The sequence below is a fragment of the Pteropus medius genome, unplaced genomic scaffold (assembly GCF_902729225.1).
Source record: "Pteropus medius unplaced genomic scaffold, Ma_sr-lr_union100, whole genome shotgun sequence".
NCBI classification, from domain to species: Eukaryota; Metazoa; Chordata; class Mammalia; order Chiroptera; family Pteropodidae; genus Pteropus; species Pteropus medius.
The window spans coordinates 16,188,029-16,215,496 of record NW_024340692.1 but is presented as its reverse complement, the minus strand read 5'-3'; the positions used below and the strand labels follow the sequence as shown (position 1 = coordinate 16,215,496).

The 27,468-nt window shown below is 37.0% G+C and overlaps 1 protein-coding gene across 7 annotated transcripts in view; it reads right to left on the bottom strand.

Moving 5' to 3' along the window:
* Positions 1 to 27,468, bottom strand: part of PIP5K1B (phosphatidylinositol-4-phosphate 5-kinase type 1 beta) — a 281,846-nt gene that overhangs the window by 166,481 nt on the left and 87,897 nt on the right. For 6 of the 7 annotated variants that reach the window (XM_039836789.1, XM_039836768.1, XM_039836464.1 and 3 more), the window contains 2 exons: positions 15,292 to 15,376; positions 9,078 to 9,146 (listed from right to left, as the gene is read on the bottom strand). In XM_039836789.1, coding sequence (XP_039692723.1) covers positions 9,078 to 9,127 — 50 coding nt within the window. In that variant the 5' untranslated portion in view covers positions 9,128 to 9,146; positions 15,292 to 15,376. Of the gene's footprint in view, positions 1 to 9,077; positions 9,147 to 15,291; positions 15,395 to 27,468 lie in introns of those variants that run through there. The other variant, XM_039836538.1, reaches the window with a different exon arrangement.

Here is a 27,468-nt window from a genome sequence, read left to right as displayed (position 1 = left end):
TCAGGGTATAGTAAAAGTTGCAGACACAGGATCCACAGTGAACGGAACTAGCCAGAAAATACAGGTGTACTATCTGGGGGAACTTGATTCCCACAGGGGAAAATAACTTTCAAAATATTCACTGTCTTGCCCAATATTTTATCAAATCTTTTTTTTTTTTTTTTTTTTGCTATCGAGCAGATCATTAGTGAGTTATTCTCCTGTAACAATCTACAGAACAGTTGGGTTTGAAAACATGTTCTCCTAATCTGACAGTCCAAAATATGTTACCCTTTTTACGTGGGTCTCATCTCTTACTGTCAGTTTTGAGTTCTCTGCTCAAGAATAACTTTTGAAATCATTACTTGCTCGTCATTTCATTTCCAGTGTTTTTCGCAGTGAGCAAGGAATCGATTTTTCATTTCAAAATTACTGTGTACATTTTAGAAAAAGATATTCTTGAGGCTATTGTCAGATTCTGTACTTGTAGGGGAGACACACTTTGGATGAGGAAAGCTGGTTTTTCACCCACTGAATCTGGGAAAACATGTTTTAAATTTGTTGAATTCTATTCATTTATTATCTCATTCCCAAAATGGCTGGATTATCTGTGCCAATGGTCTCTACTATATTAGCAGATAATTGAGAATTTTCCATTTTAATGTCACAATGTTCAGACAACACTGGAGTGGTTAGGGTCCCACAGACCCCAGAGAGACACAGTCGGGGTTAAAATACCAGCCTTATTCTGCCACTTACTTGTGTACCCTGAAGGTTACTTAACACCTTTGTACCCCAGTTTTCTCATCTGTAAAATGGGAATAATAGTATTACCTCATAGGGTTGTTACGAGATTAAAGAAGTTAATAATTCTAAAGTGTTTAAAATAGTGGCTGGCATATGTGAAGCACTAATAAATGTTAGCTTTTATATTTAACGTAGTTTTAAAAATTGCCTCCGATTGGTAATGATTATGCTTTAATTCATTGAATAGATTTCTGGTTAGAACAAACTCAATGTAATTTGATAAATAAAATTCTTCCAGCAGCCAATGATTCTAACCCCATAAACAGCAAAAATTCTGAATAATCACATGGCCTATGTCCTATTAGCGATTAGTGTTTGTTAAGTAGATACGGTATTTAAGTAAATATGAGACTAGAACCTAACCTACATTGCAGGTCTTTTTTTGGAATCCAGAACAAACAACTCCAGAATTCTAAATTTAAGCAACCTTTAAAAATATCTATTAAGTATCCAGGCAGGGGAAGCGGGGTGGTAGTAATAAAAATGTACAAGCCATAGTCCTTGGGACAAGGAGCCTGCTGGCCAGATCAGAACCCTTTTGGCCAAGCCGCATAGGCAGACATGCAGATTACCTGTGTCTATCAAGCCTTTCGATTTGAAAACAAAAGCAACGCTCTGCCCTGAGAGCAGGAACTCCAACTGAGATGTCCCAGCTGGCTGCATAAACACCAAAACCCCCAGCCTGCCAGCCAGCCATTAACACCAAACCCAATAAAGCAGTGGCCATTGTTGCTCCTGAAAGAAGTTGTACAGCAAGCCTGGGGTGTAGAATTTTTTCTCCTAGAGTGAACATTTTGGGGATACCAATGCTATATTTATTGGAATCCAGGACTAAAAGACGGACAGTCCTTAGTTAATCAGAACGCAGAAGTGCAGCAAACCTGGGTGGCTTAACGTGGAGAGACGCCTTCCGAAGTGACTGCTCAAAGAGGTCACTTAAAAATGAACGATTCGGGGGAACACCCTGAGAGAAGAGTTGGCTACTCCTCCTAGTTGAAGCTGCAATTATTTTTTGCTTAATTATCTGCAAAGTCTTGCTTAAAAGTTATAAAGGCAGATTTGAAATTGCTTGCTTTAGAACTTTGCAAGGAAGGAGCACAGGCGATCCTATATGAAAGCTGAGGGGTTTGGAGGGAAGATCTGCGCAGAGGGGTGGATGGTAATAATGTATGATTATACGTGCTTTTAAATCTAAAGGGATTATTTAAAAATTCCCCTTCTCCGAATGACACAGCTCACCTCCTTGCTGCTTAATTTAAAAAGCACAATGATAGCTCACTATTAGATGCATACCTTTCACTCTTATTTCTGAAGTCACTGCTCTTGGGAAGGACACAGTGTCCTGCTCCAGCACCCACTGTCTACCTTCCCGTGCCCAGGCCAGACTAGAACCGGCACCAGGATGCTAAGTGACTGTTCTCCCCATAACCCCAGCCCTGGGGGAGGCAGTCGCACTGGCTGCCATGCTCAGTTCTAACAGAACTAATATGGCTAGATGTCTAAGGCTGAGGGATCTTGCTTTTGCTAGTAAAAACAGTGACTTCACTCGTTGGTATTGCACTTTTCCCAGGATGTGTTCACATCTGCTAAATAGTTTGATCCTCATAGCACTACGAGCCAGTCAGGGTAGGTATTAAATACAAAATTAAGATTCAGATCAATTCGGGAACATGCTTAAAGTTATATAACTAGTATCTAGAAGAGCTGGACCCATATAGGCTCGACTTAAAAGGATAGTTTGGTTTGAACAAGGTTTTACAGCTTTGCTACTACTAGCACTTCAATAAACTTTGCTGTGTGTTCTGTTCTGTGCATTGGAGGATACAATATCGCTGGCCTCTACCTCCTACATGCCAATAGCACCAGGCCCCAATTGTGACAATCAAAAATGTTTTCAGACATAGCCAAATGTTCCCTTGGGGGGCAAGCAAAAGTGGTGCTGGCTGACAACCACTGGGTTAGGGTGATTTGGATTAAAGAGAATTAGGAGTAACACTTGGAATGCCAAAGGATCATTCTTCCTAGAGGCCAATGCGGTTGCTACTTGTGATAACTGCTGCTCAATGCAAAGACACAGATGTTTCTGTTAAGCTACAGAGTGTAGTCCCACCAGGGCAGAAAGCAAGCATCTTGTTTTATGGAAGTGGTGGCTTTCCAGAGTCTGAAGGAAAGGAAGAGAGGTTGGGGCATATGCCAGCCACTCTCTCCCGTATCTTAAAATATCAGCCATTCCATTTTGGAGTAGGTAAAACATTCACATGGTTCAAAATTAAATATGCATAAATGGCATATACAGAAGTCACCCCCAAATCAAGATTCTCATCACCTGCTTCTCCCGGAGGCAGCCAATGTTACCAGTTGCCTGTGCATTTTCCCAGAGATATTTTATAAAATAGCTTGTATTTAAATAAATGCTTTCTCCTGAGTTATTACCTCACTCATGTTTAAAAGTCATAAAATACATCTTTCCTTATAATGTGGTAAGGGGCAGGCGTTATTTCCTTCTCCCTCATCACTGCCTGCCTCCACTGATAGGGAACTGGCTGAGACACTGGAATTAAATGACAGCCAAGGTCTTAAAAAAACAAAACAAAACAAAACGGAAAAACAGAAAATTGAGTAATGAACCCTGTTTGTGTCCTAGTCTGGTCAGTTTCCTACTAGAGCATTCTGAGTGCTATCATCAGTTTGCCTGTCATGTAGAAATTGGTTAATTTGGCACATCCAAAGTTGTGGTGTTGGTGCTAAAGACAGACGACCTCCACACTCGAGATAGCTTGCAGTAGTTACCAAAACCTGAATCTCTCAGTGGGGGTCTACTGTGGGCAGGCCCAAGATGGAAGAAGAAGTAGAAGAGGGAGGGGCGAGAGGCCTGGAATGACAACTTTTGGGTGGAGAGGTGAGAGAGAAAGACATTCAAATGGTGGTGGTAAAAATTTCCTGTGCCAGTCCACGTCCAGGTGATTGGGAAACATTGACCAATTCTGATGGACAAAATCAAGACAGCATATGGCTGCAGATTTTAATCATCTCCCCGACAAAATCCTCCTAACGCCTGTCTTGATTGGGTGACCTGGGATAAGTCATTGAACCTCACTGACCTCTGTTTTGGAAGGATGGGAGTGGGATGGGCATTTCTTCATATATAAAATATAGAAAACTTAGATTTCCAGCATTAGTATTTTATGAGTTTAAACTACTCTTAAAGTGAAGTGATGCCCTCCCTACCTTCTGCTTCCAAGTTTATCACCTAGTTAAAAAAAAAATAAATCTCTTCCTCAAACTTCCCTAGTTCTATCAATGGCAGAACATTTCTGGTAGTTACTATGATTGGAAACTTTCAGGTCAGCCTTCATTTTGATTTTTACTGTCATTTTATCATATTACTAATCTCCAAATCTACGTCGTGGTACCTCACTGCCTAGTACCATGCTGTCCAACATGGCAGCCATTTAGCACACGTGCTTGTTTAAATTGAACTAAAGTCAAAATTAAAAACTCATTCCTCAGACACACTGACCACATTTCGAATACTCAATAGCCACATGCAGCTTGCAGCTACTATATTATTACAGATGATAGAACATTACCATCATTGCAGAAAGTTCTAATAAACAGTGCTGGCCTACAACAGTGCTGGCCTACATCATTGCAGAAAGTTCTAATAAACAGTGCTGGCCTACAACTCCTCAAACCAGCAACCAAGGCTGTCATCTATAGGCAGCCCATACGTCCAAAAGTGCCTGCTACTTTCCCCAAACACTGAAGCTTAGCTGTGTCTAGGCCAGGCTCTCCTGTCTCTCCAACAAATCATGTTCATCCTTGATTCTGTGCCTGTGTGCATCAGATTTCCTATCATTGAGATAAATGAGTAGGTAAATCAACACAGACACCTAAAGAGTAAGACTTTCTGCCATGACAAAAAGCAATGAGACAGCTAATGAAATTTGTATTCCAGCAAAATGCTCTGCTAATGAACAAGTCCAAGAAAAGGACTTTTTCCCAGAAGACTGTAATGAGCTTTGGGCTCAACAGGACTTGCTAGAGAATTAAGTGAAATGCCACTTCTCTTGGCACTTAACACCAATTTGAATCATTATTTAATTTTTTTCACTCGAGCCCATATCTTTTCTCTTAAATAAGTTCTAATGTCATAGGAAGCAGGGACTAGCTTTTACATTCTAGTGAATCTTCTCCTATTTCACATCTCTACCCAAACAGTGAAGGCTGCAAACTGCCCTCTGTATGAGGGCCGAATGATCACTAGTGTGTTTTCTCTCAAGTGTTTTTGAGAAATTTTGAATCAGCTGACCAACCTTTAAAAATGGGAAGATTTCGCATCAGAATCTACATTTTTGTTTCTTGAAAAACCAGTATATCTGGCAATCCTGGGTGAGCATTCATGCACAGCTCTATTAGCTGGAGCTGAGTGCCACCTGCCTCCTTTTTAGAAGGTATGTATTTTCCTGTTTACCACTTTTGCCCTGGTTATTTCATTCCCTTGTTCCTTGTCTGGCCCCTGTAGCTTTTGTGTTTATAATTCTTATGGAAGACACTCAATAAATGAACTGAGAATGGAAACACTGCACTCTGTAAACACAACCAGGCAGCCCTTAATGCCGGTCTTAATGGGCAACATGTTTGTTTTAAGCAGCTAAAATCAAAATTCTTATTTTAACCATTAGCTGAAGACATTAACCTCACCAGCTGACTTTAGCTATTTTTTTCTGGGCTTGTCAAGAACTGATAATGGATTAGGGAAATGGTCGACTAGAAGAACAAGCAGCAGCCAGCCTAAATAATCATATGCAAACAATGGAGACTCAGAACACATCACATTGTCCCATGAACACTGAGTGTTCCCTAAAAACACATGGAAACCACAGTGCTCATGCTGCTGAGTGTTGCTGGCAAATGCCCAATAAATCTGGGGCTTACTACAGAAAGCCTAAGCCTGCTAGTTAACTCTAACACATACTGATTTCTCCTATTTTGAACACTTTATTATAGACTACTGTGTTCTAAAGTTGTTTCATGTCTTCCCTTCTCCACTCAACTGTAACTTCCTTATAAACTCCTTTGATATCCTTCTCATTGCCTAGCTTATTAGATCAGGGGTTCTTAACCTGGGGCCTAGAGATGGTTTCAGTCATAGGCAAAACCCAATGAGTCATCAAAGCTTCTTTTTAGACAGGTATGTACCCTGAGGTCAGGGCTTCAGGACTAGAGAAAAAAGTAAATTTTAAGGTATTTGTAAAAGGGACAATAGTTAATGAAATGGTTGATGGCCTTGATGACACTCATCCAGTCTGTTAGCTAGCACTGTCAGGGTTTTGTCATTTGCATGTTTGAAAAAGCACAGTTATTATGCTTTCATTAAGGTCAGAGGTAAAGAACGTTAAGCTACACAGGGTCAACTCTTGCGTCATGCCGGTGGAGACTAAGTGAATAAGGAGCAAAATGGCCATTCTCTGGGGACATTAGTCCAACCGGGTACAAACACACTAATCATAATATTTAATCCACACTTCTCTACTTTGGAAGGATGCCATAAGAACCTTCCAGGTGCCTTTAAATCAAGATTCACTAAACTTGAGTATCCTCCTTATCGGTGATTAATTTAATGACTCTCTCGTAATTGAAAATGTAGATAATTTGACATAAACTATATCTTTATGAAGTTATGTAGGTTTGTGAAAGATGTATTTCTTTTCCAAATGTACATAAACCATATATTTATTAATCCATGCTCAAAATATGCTGAGGAAAAGTCTCACACCTGGTTTCCAGAATGTACCATTTCCTCATTTTTGAAAATAGGGATATTTGCTTATCTCCTGCCTTTTCACAACTTTCCCATTCTCCCAGTTTTTCAAAGCCCACGCTCTGTGGTTTCTCTATTCTAATTTCAAGTTCTTTCATCTAGGAAAGGGTTCATCTGGGTTTGGGGACATATTTGCAATAGCTAATGTGACCCTTATTAGCACCTCTTCTAACTCCACCATGAACATCACCAGTGTGAGGATCTTTTTGCTTAATTGAGAAGAGTTAAATGAAATAGTTCCGCTGAGCTTTTACTTATTAGTAAAGGAACACTTTCTCTAAGTGGTCCCTTCTCACTGTGCATATCAACACCATGTTTATTGAGAACTGAAGTCCAGGCACTGTGCTGCCTTTTCGGTGCTTTTCTTACACAGAGGCTACATACCTCCTCCTTCGTTGTTTATGTTCCTTTTAAAATCAGAGATCATCAAAAAGATCCTTACGCCATCGTACATTAAAAAATTGTTGGTGTTTTTTTGTCCTCTTAAGTTTCCTGTATCTTCTCTTATTGGAATTATTTGCTCTCTTAATACCTGATTTTTGAGTTTTTATAACCTTCCCAACATTGCTGAGTCAAATATCCTGTTAGAGACATTAATCATAGAATCATACCTATAACATTATTAGAAACTTACTTTACTAAATTCTTAGGCAGGGTACACTTTTGCAAACTCTAAGATGTCACGGTCACATTCTACTACTTTAACATCACTAAAGACCTCCTGTAGGTCAGAATTTGGTCAAGAACAGTGCTGCATTTGATGCTGACTGAGAAAACTCTGAGGAACTGATCTGAAGTAGCGACAGGCTGGCAAATTTAACTATCTCTATGTTGGTCTCATGCTTAAATGAATTTACGAAGCATCTTGAATAAATGAGATAAGATTTGGTTTACCACCTGTGTCTGAAAATGGTATATTATTTGTCTTTGGCCACATGCTTCTGAGCACTTGAATCTTTACCCTATCCTTCCCCGACTACATCATCACTTTGGATAACACACCTTCTGTTTATATTGCTAGGTTTAGCTGAGGACAAAAGATATACCAGGAAAAAGGGCATATTTTCTCACATGAAAATGGAAGGGAAAACACATCCACAATCTGAATATGTGTAGACAGATCAGATGGCTCCTGTACTTCATGACAGAACTTCTTGCTAGCTATCCATTAAAGAGTAAAAGGCAAAAGCAAAACTTAAGTTATAATAAACTTTCAATCCACAAACCTCCCACTCCCAAGAGGGGAAGGAAGGCAAGGACTTTCAAAAGCTCAAATGTGTAGCTAGTTTAAAATCGGGAGTGGTGGTACATTTGGGAACATATATTTCCTAGTAATGTTTCTGAACATTAGCTTGGTTGCTAGAAGGCAAGAATTTATCAAAAAATGGTTAGTTTAGGTAAGATAACACTGGGAAGTCTGGATTGAGATTTTCGTGAAATGGGCTGAAGACACAGAATCTGAGAGGCTTAGAAAGGAGTAAAACAGAATTTCATCTTAAAAAAAATTTTTTTAAAAGGTAGGGAATGTTTAAAATTTTGGTGGAAAGTAAATTAAAAGATTCACATACAAAACACAGAACACTGCACACCATAAGCACCTTCTTCTTTGAGTTAAGAAGGGTCTTCAAATAACTACCTTCTGTTAATAGTCTATATCAAGGGTCCCCAACCCCCAGTCAAATGGATTGGTACAGTCTGTGGCCTGTTGGGAGGTGAGCGGCGGGCAAGCAAGCAAAGCTTCATCTGTATTTGCAGCTGCTCCCCAACGCTAGCGTCACTACCTCAGCTCCACCTCAGATCATCAGGCATTAGATTCTCATAGGAGCACTGGTCCCTGGTGACAAAAAGGTTGGGGACTGCTGTTCATAGTAGCTGTGGTAGGCAGAAAAATGGCCTGCCAAAGATGTCCATGTCCTAATCCTTGGGACCTCTGAATATGTAATGTTATATAATGTTGTTAAGAGGAGTTAAGATTTCAGAGGAAATTAAGGTCGATAATCAGCTGACTTTAAAATACGAGGATTATCCTGGATTATCCAGGAGGGCAGGATATAGTCACAAGAGTCCTTAAGTATCAGGCTGATACAGCCTGGGAAAGATCAGCTTTTGCTGGCTTTGAAATTGGAAGGGAATCATGACATAAGGAATGCAGGCAGCCTGGAAAAGCTAGAAAAGACAAGAAAATAGACTCTCCTCCAGAGTCTCCAGATAGGAATACAGCCCTGCTGACACCTAGATTTTGGCCCAGTGAAACTCACGTCAGACTAGTTACTTCCAGAATTGTAGGATAAAATATTTGTGCTGTGTAAGCCACTAAATTTGTGGTAATTTATTACAGCAGCAATAGCAAACTAAGGCAGCAACTGCTTTGGAAGAAAAAAAGGGCCTGTAACAAACAATATTAACATTCCAAGCAATAAAAGCATTCATTCTTTGTTGAGATGAAGATAAAAAATAAAATACTCACCTTTTTATAGGTTTTTTCTTCATTTTGTTTTCCAGGTGCTGCATCTCCATTTTCAGCAGCAGACGACATCTACAAGAGAAAATGTACCTATTTGAGTTTACAACTCTACTCGGAAATACAATATGCTAACAGTATTGTTAACTAGAGGATCTATTTTGGTTAATTATGTTTTTGTTGTTATTGCTGTTGTCTCTAAGAAAGGAGGAGATTTCATAGAATACTAAAAAAATCAGTGTTCCCCAATCTTTCTAAAACAAATTTCTACTTTTAAATCATTTTGGCAGGATACTTTACTTGTTATGCTACAAGAAAGAGGCTATGCAGGTCCAAGCTCATAACACGAATATAAGCTTCTTTCTACAAAGAAAAAAAATGCCTTAAAAAACACCTTCTCTGGTTTTAGATGCTTCCTATAAAAATATCTGGAAAGTACCAAAAAATATTAATCAGAACAAAAAAAACTACTCAGTTCTATTATCCTCGGGCAATTCCACGATTCAGTTTGCATATCTGCTTCTACCTTTTGTTCCACATACTTTCATACTAAAAATATTATGATACCATCTTACCCAGCATTTTCAGTGAATATTTATGTAATAAGTGTTTTCTAATATGATTATAAAAATCTCATTGTAAGAAAATTTTTCTAGTTGCAAGATACCACTGTGTAAATGTAACTGTGTGTTAATACTATAGTTAATGCTAATATTGAAGGATAGTTGAGGTAGTCCAAGGGTTTTGCTTCTACAAATAATTATTTTATACCTCTATCTTTGTCTAACTTCAGTGTTTTCTTGGACTAGAGTCCTAGAAATACTAGGCCACTAAGAAATTGAAAGCTCTTACTGCATACTGCTAAATTTCTTTCCAAGAAGAATATACTCATTTACACTGCCAGCAGTGAGTAGAAGCTGGCTTCATTATGTGTTTAGCAATGACTACTGTCACTTTAATTATCTTTTCTAATTTGACAGGGGTAAGAAAGCATCCCCTAATTTAGTTTTCATCTTATAATGAAGGTTAACATAGTTTACACATCTTTTTTTTTAGCTCTTTGCATTTCTTCTTTTGAGTTTTTTTGTTGTTTTATCCATATATCTAGTAGAGTATTAATGTTTTAGTTATTGATTTTTTACCTATTATGGTTATTGATAGTAGTGGTTTCCTTATTGATTTTTATGTATTAAAGTCATTAAGCTGCTTCCAAGCACATTATTAATATTTTCCATGCTCCTGTCTCTTAATTTGTTTTAAAACCATGACACAGAAAAGTTTTACATTTTTTCTACTCAAAACTATTTGAATATCTTTGTGATTTCTTCCAATGTTTTTTAGGTAAATTTTTTTTCCATTAGAAAATATTAGGTATTTAAACATATTTCTCTCACTTTTTAATAAGATTTTTTGTATTTAAATTTTAATTCATCTGAATTTTTAAAACCAGTTATTTATGTGGTAAAGAATAACTTCATAATCAGGGAATCGTGATATCTAAGAGTTTTACCTTAAATCGCACGAGGAGTATTCTATATACCAAGGAACGGTAAAACTTCCAACTTTCTTATAAACCTTTAAAGCACGTTTTAAATCTTGAGTTTTTAATAAACATAGTGTGTGTTAAACCTAAGAATTTGTCAGCTACTTCTTTGCTCTGGCAATAAAGAGCTTTTCCTCACATTGCCATGAGCTTTATGTGATAAAAACCATCTAAGAAAATTAAAGAATGGACCATGGCAAGCCAACCTCACTAGACCTATATATCACTGCCCACTGATCAATGCATTCTCTTAGATAAAGTTTCAATTCCATTTGTGTCCATTCAATCTGTCCATATTAGAACAAGAAGTTTTCAAGGACAGATGTCTCACACACTACTACTTCCCACGCTGTATCTGCTTAATTCATTTAAAGAATAATTGATTTTCCTAGCCTTTTCATAATAGTTTGGTGAGTTTAGAATAATATATTAGTGGAATGAGGATATTCCACTGAAAGGTTTTATAATATAAGACTTAGAGTATAAAGCAAACCAAAAACTTATATCGACCCTGCCCCAAAAGCTCATATTATATAATCATTTTAAGAATATATAGGTATTCATCTGATATTTGACCCTTGAGTAGGTAAAGATTTTTATAAGCTTAAAAGTTATAGAAGAGTCAAAATGAAAAAACTAATTAATTTGACTATTCAAAATTATCAATTTCTTAATATCAAAATAGATTATGAATAAACCAAAAGGCAAGTAACAAGCTGAAAAATATTAGCAATAAATGTGACAAGTTAATAATTTCCAAACATTAAAAAGCTTATTTAAATTGTGCAGATCCCATCCTTTCATTTATTCAAGGATATCTATCACTCCTGCAATTCTTCCTTTTTTCTCTTTTCATCATCAATTTTTTAATCTATTTCATTTCTATCGGCATTCTGCCATTTCCTCCATCCTAAAAAATAAAAGCCTTCTGTCTCCACTCTACTTCTCCCTCACTTTCTTATTCCCCCTTACAGCAAAACTCCTTGAAAAACATGTGTCTGCTCTTAATCCCTAATTTCGTTTCTCATAGTCTCTCTTTAATGCTCTCCAGTCAGGGTTTTGCTCCCATCACTGCCTTGAAAGCATACTCATCAAGGTCAACAACCTCCATATAGCCAAATCCAAAGGCAAATTCTAAGCCCCATTTTGCCTGACCTATCAGATTATCAACACAGACTACTGTTCCCTCTTCCTTGATTCATTTTCTTCACTTTGCTTCTAGAGCCCCATGCTCTTTGGGTTTAATTATTTTTCCCTTATCTCCTTGGTCACTTCTAAGTCTCCTTAGTTGGATCCTCTTCCTTTCTTCCCAACCTCTTAATGGTGGAGTGTCCAGAGCTGGTTCTCCTCTCTATCCATATTCACTTTCTTGGGGCTCTCTACGATCCATCTGAATCTCTCTTCTGAACTCCAGACTGGCACATCTAATTGTCTTCTTAATATCTTCACTTGGATATCTAACAGATACCTCAAATTTAGCAAATCTAAAACCAAATTCCTGATATTCCCTGCCAAAGATCTTTCGCCTGCACCTTCTCCTGGCATCTCCGACCTCTTGCTTCTCAGGCCCCAAAGCTCAAAGTCCTCCTTCTTTTACACTAGTCAATGTGTCAGTGAAGCCTCTGAAAGATGTCCAGAATCCGATCACCTCCCACCACTCCTGCTACACACTCCTGGGCAGGGCCGTCATCTTCTCATGCATGGATTACTTTCATGTCCTCCCAATGGGGCTTGTTGATGCCACACTTGCCCTCTGACAAGCTACTCTCACCATAGTAACCAGAGTGATCTGTCTTTAAAGATAATCAGGTTGTGTCACGATTCTTTTAAAAGCCTACAATGGTGTCCCATTCTACCCAGAGTAAAAGTCAAGTCCTTACATTGGCCTGTGAGGCCCTGTGTAATGTATCCATCCTCTTCCCATTTTTTTCTGACCTCAGCTCTTCTGAGTTCCTCCCTCTCACTCCCTCTGCTTCAGATAGTTTTTACTGTTCCTCAAAGACACCAAAATGCTGCTTCATTAAGGCTTTTGCTTTAGTTATTCCCTCTGCCTGAACAGCAAAGCATAAACAGATAAACATAAACTTCTGCTTCTCTCCTTCAGGTCTTTGCTCAAATGTCAATTTTTCTTTGATGCTTAGCTTGATCATCCTATTTTAAACTGCAATCTGTTCAGCTCCTCCCGCCCCCATACTCTTAATCTCCCCTAACTTGCCTTCTTTTTTCTTTTTTATCCCTCTGCGGCACTCAGTCCAACATACTATAGAGTCTACTTATCATAGTGGGTTTTTGGTTGTTTCCTCTTCCTGAAGAATTTAAACTCCACAGAGGCAGGAATTTTTTCTTCATTGATTACTTTAAACGTTTAAACTGTACCTGGCATATAGCAGGTGCTTAACAAGTATTGGTAGAACAAATGAATAAATAAATTGATACAGAGGATAATAAGATTTCATTAGATCCACAGAGGCAGCATCTAATTCCCTCTGCCTCAGTGTTTTGTGCTTGGAACGAGAGCTGATCCCCTGGAGGAAAGTGATAAAGATGCAACTCCAGGATCTGACACCATCAATCACACTGTATGCAGGATTCTTTGAAAGGTGTCAGTGGCATGGCAACTTTAGACAGTTGGGATGGAATAAATGGCAGTATCATCAACCTCTTATGATTTCCTCCATTCATGAAAGACTTTTTGGCCATAGGTATTTCTGTAGAAATAATCTCCATGTAGGATTTAAACCATTTTTTAAAATGTGAACTGCTACTGAATATGCCACATTTTCATTTTCCTGACATAACTAGCTCTCAAACTATCTGCACATTAATTTCTAATTAAATTAAGTTTCAAAAATTATGAGTAAGGCTTCTTGATTATTTTTATCAGATGTATGATTATTCATTATTTTTCAATTATGTCAAAATTTAAAAGTCATTTTAAATTTAGAATTTTAAAGGTAATATTTGTTTTTTTCCTAAAAAAGTAAAACATCAATTTTATTTTAAAAAATATACATAAGAAAATGAAACTATATCCTTTAATCCAACTACTCAGAAATAATAATTGTTACTATTTGGCTATTTTACCATTTGACCTTGTTCGAATTTCTTTTTTTAAACAAAACTGGAATCATACATTATATACAATTTTGTGTTTGCCTTTTTCACTTAACTTTATATCATAAACATTCTTCTGCATCACTAAATATTAATTAGAATCAATTTCTAATATATGGATAATTCTATCATAAAAAGGCATCACAATTCATTATTTATTAATGGACATTCAGGATGCTTATTTTTCAGTTACAAATAAAACTGTACTCTGTGTTCTTATATTTCCAACAGCATGTCCAATTAGAGCTGCCATAGATTTCTAGAACAATGACTACTGAGTAAAATATCATACCTACTTTATAACTTTACCAGCATCAAGTATTTTCATTTAAAATTGAACAAATAAATTTTTTGCCAATTTAACTTCTGGCAAAAAAATATTATTTTTTGCATTTATATGACTAATAGCAAGGAGGAACATTTTTTTGTCACGTTTATTGGGTTCTTTATATTTCTTTAGAGAACTGTCTGTATAAAGCTTTAGTCCATTTCTATATCAGGGTATGTCTGTGTCTCCAATTTAGTATGTACTAATGATAATAAAGAAGAGTAGGATTTTCTTTAACCTTCAACTATTTAGTAGGGTCAATGGAATGAAGACTTCCCTAAAGAATCCCTAAGACTTTGCAGCTTCAAAAGCAACTCTGAAGGGTGCTTGAAAAAACAACCTTAATGAGGGGTTGACTAACTGGCATAAATGAAGGACAGATGATGAAGTGGTCTTTTTTATTATTTTGTAAATCATCCCTGACTGGACAGTAGGGAAGAGGAGGAGAGAAGTAGGTAAACTGCTGCTTCTTAAAAAACAATTCCCTTTAAGCAGCATAAAACAGATAATAATAATAAAGGGAGGTCATGAAATGTCACTTGGATTCAAAGGTTTTTTTCTGTAGGGTGATGTTTAACAAAGGACACAGGAACCTATTAACCAGGACATCCATGTGGGAGAGGCAAATAAGATGTTTAGGGATGTACTGGTAAACTGCAAATGGCTATTCAAATGGTTACAATGGTAATTACTCTTTGTTCCTAGTCTTGCTATGTTCCTGAGCCAGTTAATGTGCATCGTTTGTTGTACCTATGAAGCCAAGGTAACTATGGATTAAAAACATTGTTTTCAAAAACATTATAATCATATATCTATGTACACATAAAAAGCAGAAAAATTCACAGAAATACTGGTGATTATCTGTGGGTCATGGGATTATGAATGCTTTGGGTTTTCATTTGATATATGTTACATTCTCTTTGTATTCTGTAGTGAGCACTGCTACATTTAGAAATAAGGGGAATGCTAGTGCTATTCAAAGATTTAACCACACATCGTAATTAATATCAGCGACCACATCTCCTAGGTTCTGCCTCTTTTGGCATACTGACATCCACAAAATTTCCTGTTTCTATTTGCTTGTTGCTTATTTTAAATTTGATAATGTCAAGGTTAAAGGTCATGAGCTAGATATATGATTTAGAATATTTGTAAACAAGTATAAAATGAAAGAGGTAAGGACTCTATAATGAGTAAGTTGGTATTAATTCAAAATATAGACTATATTTCCTTACCTTAGTAAATGAAATTGCAAGTCATCTGTAATTGGTCGTAATGGGTGGCCTATTCATTGTTGAGACTGTTTTCGTTCCCAGGTTCCTGTTAAAATAGAAATCATTGCTCATTATTTATTTATATGTCCACCTTATCTCCGAAAAAGGATCAGAGGAGGCTACAGAGATACATACAATGCAATTGGTTAAAACTAAAATGAAGGAGGGAGTGTGTGTGAGGGGAAAGAAAAGATGGGAAGAACAAGAAGAAGCCAGCAGAATGGGCTATGCATAGAATGTAAACCCTGTCAATTTCCAGTTTCACTTTGAGATCTCTAGTGGTCACAGTGAACGAAGTTACCTAAATGCCCACGTCTATAAGATAAAAGCAAACCAGCTGCTCAAAGGAACCACAGATATCGGAAGATTGATGCTGAAGCACAAACTTCTCCTGTGGGTTTCATAAAGGAGACCCCAGGTAATGTGCAGACAATTTTTCAATATTATCCCTGTGGTAAATCCACTGTGATTTTCATGAGGGTTGTCTAGATGACACAACTTCCAAGAACAGTTCAAGAAACCTCTTTTTCTATAATTACGTTTTTATACAGAAGAGATACCTGCTCACGGTAGCCAATTTTAAAAGTGCTAAGACGTATAAAGTAAAAATGAATAAGGACCTATCTGTATCTTCCCTCCTGCTTCTTAAAAACCAATGTTCAGTTTGTTGTATATCCTTCTAAAATCTTCCCTATGCTTGTTTACACACACACACACACACACATTTATTTCTGCTTACTCTTACTGATAAGGTTCAGACTTTTTCAAATGTATATAGTTATTTCCTTTTAAAGTAACTGTAATATGTTCCACAAGATGTATATACCATTGTTTAATCAACCACACCCTGTGGATGAGCGCTCCGACTGTTTCTCGGTTTCACTACCATAACCAGACCAGGAATAAACAGCCTCATTCAAACATCTTTAAAGTTCTAGTACTTTCATTTCTGTGGGAAAGAACAGAATCCTGGAAATTGGGCCAAACTGATAAGCGCATTACCTATTTGAAAAACCACTGCTGCATTCCTTTCTACAAAAAGGCTGAAGTGATCAGTCCAACGGTGCATGGGAAACACCTGCTTACTGACATACTTATCAGCACTGGATGTTCGCCATCTTTAAAATGTTTGCCAACTTGATGGGCAGATTGTGACATCTCGGTCATTTTAATTCTCGTTCCCTGATCACTAATGGGATTTATCCTTTTCACTGGTTTACCAGTGATTTATATTTCCAGTTCACGCCCTCTGCATATTTTATACCACACTGTTTATCTTTTTTCTTTTATAATCAATTTGTTAGTGTGCCAGTATATTAAACACTAACTCTGACATATGAATTGCAAGCTACTATTAATCTTTTGGCTTTGTTTATGTTATCTTGTCATGTAGACTTTTTTTTATATTTATTTAGTCAACCTGCTAATTTTTCCTTTATGGATTATAGATTTACTATCTTACTTGGGAGAGTGTCCCCCAACCTGATATTATACATGTATTCTACTATATTTTCTTCTAACACCTGTATAGTTCCATTTTAAACATTAGATCTTTATTCTAAATGGCTAACCTCAGCTTCCCCCCACTGGACAGCTAATTGACCCGATATCATTTACTTCATAATCTACTCCTTACTTGAAAGACACACTACCTTTAGCATGTATTATATTTTCCTATATACCACAATCTATTTCTGGACAATCTGCTATGTCCCAAAGACTTACTTAGTGATTCCTGAGCTCATATTATATTGTCTTAGATGTAGTAATATAATATGATAGTATACTTTGATATCTGCTGGTGCAGGTTCCCCATACCGTTTTTCTTCCAAATTTAGCAATTTTCTTGTGTTTATGTTTTCATATGGACTTTAAAATCTTATTGATTGATCTGACCACATGGCCCCCCTCCAAGGTGAGATTCTGACTGAAATTATAATCAATTTATATATTAATTTTGGAAATGTCAATCTTTTGGGAATGTTGAATTTTCTTATTCAAAATAGGTATAGTTCTGTATTTCTACAAATGTTACATCTTTTACCACCATCTTATCTTTTGTATTTGTCTTATGTCTTATTAAATTCATTTCCAGATATTTTAGTTTTTCACTCTTTAAAATAGAGATTTTTCTGTTTGCATGTCTAACCAGTTATTAATTCGCAGAAAGAGAAATGATTGGGTTTCATCTATTATCTTGCACTCGTCTATTTTACCAAACCTACTTACAGTATTTTAAAAGATGTTAAGTAGAATCTCAATCACATCACCTACAATATTTATATAGCTTATTTCTATGTCTTTTCATATTGCATTCACTAAGCTTCTAAAACAATGTTGTATAACAGCAGTTGAGTAATACCACTTAGAATCTTACAGTAGTCGCCATCAAACAAAATACTTTTGTTTGTTTGGTAGCATAGTAGATTCTCTTTGTTATATTGTAATTTAATTTTTTAATTAGAAAAATCTACTGAATTATTTCAAATGCATTTCCACATAAGTTGATACAATCATACATTCTTCTTTATGCTGTTGTGTCAATATGTAACATTGATTTTTATAATGCAAAATCATCCTTTTATTTCTAGGATAAACCCTAACTTGGATTTGATTTGCTACCATTTTTAAAAGTGTATTTTCATGATTAAAATTGATCCACTGTTGTCCAACACATCTTTATCAGCCTTTGGTATTAGGCATATATACTTTTCAAAAAATTAGAAGACTTTCTCTATATGTACTCAAATTTTTGTTTTACAATTATCCATATTTTGGAATTATGACCTCTCTTTGGATTGAATTTTAGTAATTTATGTATTTTTTAGAAAATCCGTTTCCTTTAAATTTTTGAAAGTGTTGCCGTAAAGTTGCTCATCATATTCCCTTACTGAATTCTTATAATCCTTTTGAGATCTGACTCATATCTTTTTCCCCATCCTTGATGTATTTGTGTGTGTGTGTGTGATTCTATATATGTGTGTACATATATATATTCTTAATGGGTATATAATATATATACATTTTCATTAGTCATATTTTCTCTATTATTTGTTTTGTGGCCATTTCCATTAATTTTAGTTTTTTTTTAATCCCCCCCTCCCCACTTCTATCTGACCTACAGATGTTGCTGACTCCTCTTAAGGACTGGATTTCTGAAGGCGGGGTGTCTCCTCCCACACACTCAAGGCACACACCCAGGGGGCCTGGTGCTCCCAAGGGGCCTAGTGCATCTGGGGTATGGGCCTTGGCTCAGCTGGGGCTCAAACCTAGGACCTTCTGAGTGTAAAGCTGACGTGCTAATCACTACTCTATGGAACCACCCCTAATTTTAGCTTTTACTGTTAATGTCTTCTTTCTTTTGCTTTATTTTTTAAAAAGTCTTAGATGCAATACTTAGTTTTCATTCTTTAAAAAAAAAAGTACCCAAAGCATTTAGACTATAAAGTATTCCTGAGTAAATTAACCTTTTCCCCATAAGTTTTGATGTGAAGTGTTTTGTTTAATCAATTTTGAAAAAAAATTGTCATTTTGAATTTGATCTTCAATTTGATCCAGGAATTATCTAAAAGAGAGTTTCATAATTTCAAGTATTTACAGATTAATTATTATTTTTTTCCTTGCCAATTCTTGTTTTGTCACACTGGGATCACAAAATGGAATGAATAAAACAATTTTTTTCTCCCTGAATGTATCAAGTTTTTTCCTACGGCCATAAAAATAGATATTTTGTAAATATTCCATAGACATGAAAGAAAAATGCACATTTTCTGTTCACAGGGTACAAAAGTACTATATTATCACCACTCTATAGCATTGTCTACTTTGTCAAATTATGAAAAAATACATTAAAATTCCCTAATGTGATTATAGTTTTATCAAATTCTACTGCATTTCTTTTTAGGTTTTGCCTTAAAATAGTTACAATGTTATGAATTATACTCTTTACCCTTAAAAGTACCTTTTATTATTTAATAATTTTGGTCTTGGGTTCCGTTTTAGTTGATGCTAACACCTCCACTTCTGCTTTCCTTTTATTTGCATGTGCTTGGCATATCCTTGTCCGTTTATTTATCTTCAACTTTTTTAGCTGTCATTTTATTTTAGCTATGTTCTTTACAAATAGCTTAAAAGTGGATTTTTGTTTTGTTATTGGCAATAAGAGTCTTTGTCATTTGAAAGGGAACTTCAACAAGTTCACATCTATTGAGGGAAGATTACATTTGGTTTGGTTCTACCACATCTATTTACTATTTACTACATTTATTGCTATCACATTTATTTTATTCATTCCTTCTTTGCTGGATTAATCAATTTATAATGCCATTTTCCCCCCAGGAATTATTTTATTCTACACATATTTGCTCAGTTATCTATTTTTAAATCATTTTAAAAATCTATATTTTTCTATTAAATAAAATGACTGCATGCCATCCCCACGACCCAGAACCCACACATTCTCCCCTCAGCCTACTGTGGTGGACACTGAGGTACACCACCCAGATCTCCCTTCCAGGAGGGAAAGTTGCTCATCACTGAAGGCATGGTCAGCAAACACCTCCAGCTGTCAGCTCTAAGGGTCTGCCTCTGCAGAGAGCCACCTCGCCCCAGCTCACGGCCTCCCTAGGGCAGCCTATGTACTTTGACTGAATGATGGGGCAGCTCCCCACTAAGCTGGCCCAGGATTTGTGGGTCCTGCATAGGAGTTTGCCTTCTCCCTCTGCTTGCCCAACTGTGCTTCCTCCCTCCTCCTTTCACAGGTTGTATCAGCCTTCAAACTCCATGGCTTAAAATGACAGAAATTTATTCTCTCACGGCTCTGAAGCTAAAAGTCCAAAATCAAGAAGTCAGCAGGGTGATGCTTCCCCTGGATCTCTGCATAGAATTCTTCCTTGCCTCTTTCTAGTTTCCGGTGGCTATCGATCCTTGGCATTCCTTGGCTTGCAGTTGCACCACTACAATTTCTGCCTCTGTCATCACAGAGTTCTCTTGGTATGTCACTGTCTTCACATGGCATTTTCTTCTTAAAAGGACACCAGTCGTATCAGATTAGGACTCACCCTAATGGCCTTATCCTAACCCGATTATATCTGCAAAGACTTTATTTCCACATAAGGTCTCATTCACAGGTGGAGTAGGATTAGGACTTCAACATATCTTTTGGCAGGACACAATTCAATTCATAATACAAGTGTTGACCCCCTAATAAACATCTTGTACCCCAAAACTCTGTCCCAGTGTCTGCTTCCAGACAGCCCAACCCATGACATCTCTTTTCTCTTCCTTATTCACAAGAGGAAATATTTGAAATATTTTTACTCTCACTGACTGCTCCACTCGAAACTAAATATCTCTTCTTAGTAGACATGGCTCTGCTGTTTCAAGAAATATTAATTACAATTTATAGTTTATAGTCACACTGTCATCATGTATTTAGACTTGAACATAGTTTTTACAAGGTTCATGGCTCATGATTGTTTCTTCGGCTTTTCATCTTCCCCTATTCCAACACCTGTGTTCTGATTCAATTTTCATTTGGTTCGAACGCTTCTCAAGTAGTTTCCTCAGAAGTGGCACATGGATGGTCCAGTCTGAGTCACTCCATGTCTGAGTCATATACGAGGAGAAAAGAAAAATGTCTTTCTTTTCTCCTCGTATATGACTTGATCTCTTGGCCAGTACAGGAGTCTTGGCTCACAGTCCTTTCCTTTCATCTCTCTATTAATACGGTGATGCAGTCTTCTTGTTTCCTGGCTTACAGATGAATAGTTTCATGCCAGTCTGATGCTCCTGTCCTGGTAACTTATAGGTTTTCTGTCTAGAAACTTATGAAAAGTTTCTCTTTTAATACACAGTTCAAAAATTCCATAACGAGAGATGTGTCTTTATTCATTAATCCTGCCCAGTAAAGGAAAACTGACAAGAAGCTATCGCATGGAGATCTGATGAGTTGACTTAAACTATGAATAATATTTAGGCTATCCAGATGAGGAATGAACAGAATGCATATCCCTCAGGCAATCCTCCATGAATATTGTTTCTCATAACCAACTTTTGATAAGAATTGGACGATAGAGCACTCAAAATTATAGTATCTGGCAAGAGCCTGGAATGCAGAAATTCTAGTGGCCAAGTAAGGGCATAATCATAAGACTCAGGTCTTCTTAGGAAATGTATAAATATGTAACCTTACACGAGACTCTCAGTATGTACTTATTTTCTTAAATTATTTCTGACATTAAACAGAGCCAACTTATGGTGTCATATGGTTAGACTGTTGAGACACAAGTTCAGCTAACATTACTACATGCCAAGAAATAATATATTGTTTTTACTATTTGATTGCTTATCTATCTTTTCTGGTATTTAGTATTTGGATTTTGTTAGCTTCAGGAATAAGTAACTTACTCTATTTCATAGCTTTCTACATTTCTATGCTTTCGTTCAATTTGAGGGAAGGAGAGGTATTATCATTTGTCAAACAACTATGTGTGAGACGCTGTCACATACATGATCTCATTTAATTCTGCAAATAATCCTTTCTCCAATTTAGTTTGACTCTGGAGATTTTTGAAGAGTTTATAGAGATCACTACAAAGCAGCCAGAAACTACTAAAGCCTCTTAATTAAGTGTAGGAGTGAAGCTGTGACTTGGGATAATTTGCCTGGGGTCAAGTCAACCAAGTCAAGAGGTGGTAGGGTTGAGATTTGATCCAGAGTTGTCTGACTCTTTCCACCGCACCACATGCTCTCTCCTAGTTATTTGACAAAATAATCAGAAGACTGTCAAATAAATATTGCACTGCCTTTTTAAATTTGTAAATGCAACTGAAAGGTTAGTCAACAATATTAATTTACATAATTCTTTCTTGTAAAACTTGTGCCACATCAGTCAGTCTCAACCTAGAAGGCATTTCTAAATTTATAAGGTGGTAGAGGAGCTTCTAAAAACTTTACAGTTACCAAAAGTTTTAGATATATTACATCTGGGGGCTATATTAGAACTACTCAGCAGCAACTCTTTCAACTTCTAATTCCCCAGCTAGGGCCACAGAAGATGGTATTTTTAATTTGTCATAGATGAACTTCTTCCTCATGCAAGGCCAAATGAGGAGGAAAACCACTAATTACCTAATTATCCAGGTAAGTAGGCCAACCTCTAGATGAAAGAGGTGAGGGACACTGGCCATGAGTTCTTGCTGATCTTCCCATAAAAACGAACACTTCATGAAACACTGATGAAGCAAAGCAACAAAGACTCATGGGAAGAATATTGGAATAGGCTTCTGAATATTTGTGTTTTATGTCTATCTCTGCTAACTAACTCTCTGCGACTTTGAGCTCCCATCCACTTCTCATCTAACATGAATTTTGCCGATTCTATTAGACAGTGCTTATTGTTTGGTGTCATTGCCAAGTGGCTCAGGTAGAGCCTCACTTCAGATCTTCCTCGGAATGAAGAGACTCATTAATTATTTGATCGTTACGAGTGCAACTGGCCCTATGGGAATTGATCATTCACGAGACAGCCATATTCAAATGTTCATGCCATTCAGGCTACGCATGGTAACATTTCCTAGAACATTTCCCAACAGAGAAAGCAATTAAAAAATAATTTTGGCCTTGGTTATAGCTGCAAGTTAATATTAATCATTTTTGTTTACGTTATGCTCTTTTGAGTTTGTTTTCATTATCTGCCAGCAAATTAATTCACTTTTTCATTCATTCAACAAACATTTGTTTAGCATTACATGCCAGGCAGTGAGCTTGACCCTAAAGCCATAAAAGCAGAGACAGAGCCTAGTCTTCAAAGAAGTCACATCAACAGGAGAGACAGATGTGGAGACGGCTACAATATAATGTGACATGTACTTTACTCTGGGTCCTTGGAGAATTGCCCAAGTCAGCCTGTGGGGATCATGGAAAACTTCATTCATGAGGAACACTGAAAATGGACGTAGAGAAGTCCCAGAACACAAGGTTGAGAGGTAGTAGATGAGAAGAATGCCAGATAGCATGGCTGCTTGCTTAAACAAAGACCCAGCAGCATGAAGGAGTATATTTAACGTATTTTCATGTGTGTACTCTGAGATCATGCATCTTGCAATTTAAAGATTTAGCCAGAAGCAGCCAAGGTTTAGAATATTACTTAAAGGGTTACGAACCGATCTCCGGATTGCTCATTTCACCTATGATCATAAATTCCAGTTTCCGTCGTTTGTCTGAATAAAAACATATTTGTGAAAACTTATATAAGTTCAAGAAAACCTAGAAAGCCATTCTTAGGAAATGTCAGCCTTGTAAACAGTTTTGCTCGGGAGGTAAGGATTATTGCAGTCCTTCTTTCAGTGTATGTAACGAAAAGTTTGACACTCTTTTTTAATGGTTTTGGCAATAAACAACAACAACAAAACAGCAGGAAAAATCAAAGGCTTAAAAATGTGATGAGTTGTTTTCCCAAGGCTTAAATAGAAACAACAATAATATGCCAAACTGTAACAACCCTTGATGTAATTTCCAAAGTATAAATGCCTGTATTTTTCAGATCAGAAAAAAAATTGTTATATTAAGAAATCATAGGCTCAGATTTATTCCTTTAAGATGTTTGCATAAACTCTCAATGAAATGCAGAAAATATGCATGTTAAATATTTGCACAGTGGAGGACACGTATACACACATATGTTTAGACACATGGTAGGTTACACATTTATATGCTCAGGAGCTATAAGAATAGAACCACAGTGCTCTTATATTCAACATAAAGCCCCCCCCATTCTTACTGATTAAAGTAATTTAAATGAGGTTTTGTTTCATGTATCTAATATTTATATAACCAAGCCATTGCCCAAACCAATTCTAAAGGATGGCACCTGCTCGCTATGAATCCAAATGGAGACCAATCAAAACAAATTGCAGGGCTCTTATATTCTCTCATAAAGCACATTCATCAACTCACAGAATGGCTCTCACAAAGTGAATAAGCAGAATAGCTATAAACGGCGATGACAAAAGGCTCAGCATAAATGAACCACTTGTAATTCATTTTCCCCACAAAGGTTGTGCTAAAAGAATTCATAAGTCTTTGCAAACCAAGCCTTCAGTGCAAACATTAGACAGAAGAAAGTAGCCCGTGAAAACAACTGTGAGGGATGTGCTGCTTTCAGACCAGTGTGTTAACGCAACAACCTTTTCCTGAAAACACTATTATTGCACAACCCTCTCCTGCCTTGATTTTCATTGTAAATACACGAAGACATAGCACGTGTTTATGTGTGTTTGGTGGTAGTACTGGAAGGTGGAAGAAGAATGCTGAGAGTCAGGAGAGTAGATACATAAACGGCCATTACTGGGCTTCCATTTGGCGTGCAGGAAAAGAATATGTGAAGACTTAACAAATGTTACTCTGTATCTCTTCCCAGAGACATCGCAGATAATCACTAAATATCTCACAAAGTTGGGCCTTTTGCCCCTATATAATGCTTAATTTTTTTTTTCTAGATTTTACTAGACATTTGATATCAGGTAGATTTCACAATATTTTCTTTTTACTACATTGTAAAATTTCTCATTTTTCAGATTTTCCAGATTATGCTTTCTGTCTACATTTTACTTCTATGCTGTTTCTCTCTCTCCCTCTCTCTTTTTTTTTCTCTAAGAGTATATGCCTCAGGAATTACTCAATTATTACAATAATAGTTGTATAAACCATACACAAATTAAAGCCAGTTTATGACTGGTAGAAAAATGTTTGGACTCAGAAGCAAATAACCAAAACCTATTTGTTTTTGCTCCTGCAGCAGTTTACACAGCACTTCTAGGCCTCTTTCATCTTCTTTTGAGAAAGCCAAAGTAACACAGATCTCCTACGGGCCCTGAATATAAAGGATAGCTGGTAGTTTACCCCAAAGAACTTTCTCTGAACCAGCTGTCGGGACAGCTGTGTGTCTGTGGGGAAGTCTGAAAAAAAAAAACAGAAGGCAAGTTAGGTAGGAGTGTAAAAGAAGTGCACTGCCTAGAAAGGATGCAAAGAAGAGAAAAAGACTGAGGAGAAAAATATAGTCCCACCAAAAATTTCTATAGTTCTGGACTAATAACTTTAATTGTCAAAGCATAATAAATGTAGTTTCAAATGAGGCACAAGTATAGATGTCTAGATAGAGCGAAAGAGTAATGAGATGACCACTTACGACATACCCTCATATGCCATGAGGTATTCATTCCTTTACCGAAGCATTTATTCCAGCACTCCTCTGTGTAAGGTATTTTGGGCCTACAACTACGAATAAGATGGCTCCTGTCATCAAGGCTCTTAAAAGAGAAGGCGTTGCCTCTAAGAAGTATTCAATTATCACAGTCAGAGGACTTACATGGAACGTTTTCAAAGATGCAATAAAAAGTTTAACAGTTTTTTTTAAAACCAAGGTTAAGAGATCAAAATCAGCTATTAATCACTGATATTAAATTTCCCAAGTGTCTGATACATGCTTGGCTGTGTACAGGTTTGAGACATACAAGGAAGAGAGCTATTTTCCACGCACCAACAATTTAACTGCAGAATCAAGATTAAAAGGGGTCGTTCAGAGGAAAAGGACGTGACCAAGCTAAGGGATGGGTGAGATGTCAGGGCGGAAGGGAAGAGCAGAAGTGTACAAGGAAGTGACTGGTGTGTCTGAGAAAGATAGACCTGGTGAGAGAGGAAGATTATTCTGACCTAATAATGGGAAATCAAGTTGGGAGACAGAGATTAGTGCCAGGTTAGATGGCCTTGAGAGCCAACTACAGATATGACAAATTAGGGAACATCTGCTGAAGGCTTTTGAGTAGGAAGGCAATAAGATTTTAAAAAATAATATTGCTTAAGAGGAACAAGATGAAATGGCAAGGGAAGATCAGATTTAACCCATTTCCCGTTTAGAAAAAAAAGTACAGCTTACTGCCAGAGTTAATTTAATTTTACATAAACATGCTCTTTGAGGCTGAAGCAAATCTGACTTGTTTTCAACGGGAAAATAAAATATAAAAACTGTTCTTGGAGTTATTTCTAAACAGAACTTATCTCTAATCCAAATGTGACAGAAATGTAAACATAAATCGGATTCACCAAATGAATCTTCGGCTAATAACTGTTCGAGAATGATGTTAACATCACACGTAGGAATGCTAAGTTTTCTAGGAGTTGACATTTTTCAGTGGTCAAGAAATACTATATTTTTAAGTGGAAATACCACTACTAAAAACAGAATGCTATAAGTAGAATGATGTCATTGGTTTCCAAAGACTCAGTATACTAGAGCGATGTGAAAATAATAATAAAAGTGAGATATTTCATGGCAAACTTTGGGGGTAAGGTTAGGACTGTAACACGTGAGTTATCGCACGGTAAATGCCACAGCTGCAAGCACTGCCAGCGAGTCTTCTCGAGGCAAACGGGAAATGGGTTGAAGAATATATTTAGCAGCTGCTGCAGTGATCATGTGATAAGAACCTAGAAGACCAGGGTCAGGCTGGACGCTGAGAGGAAGGAGAACTGCATGGTGTTGACAACAAAACCCTACTCAGAACCTGGGCACTGACTAGGTCTGAGGGAATATGGGGCTATGTCCAAGAAGACTAAGTTTTCAAGCTTCACTAACTACACAAGACCAACTGGTGGTGCCCTGGTGGTGCCTCTTGCCTTGAAATGAACTAAGGAGGGACAAGTGACCGAGGCTAAACCACCAGATTATCCACACTGAGAACTTTTCCACAATACGGGGACTGAGTGGGTCAAGAGTATTGGCTTTGGACTTGGCATGTTGGGTAGAGCCAGGAACAAGCAAAATCATAGGAGAGTGTATCTAAAAACTGTATAGTTTAATCAGATGGTGGAAAGACACACAAAGCCCCATGTTTACAGGCAGACAGAGATATACTACTGTCTGACAACTTTCTAGCTCTGTGAATCTAGCCATACTCTCTAGCTAGCAGCTGAGTTCTGGGAAGTCCCCTGTATTTTAATAATACATTCGCCATTCACTTGAGCTCTTTGCACGGGTTCTAATCCTTACAGCCAAACTCTCTTTGATTTAGACATAAAATATACTGTCAGTAAACTGCTATAGGCTTAGCAGAGGTCATCATCCTATCCTTTACCCAC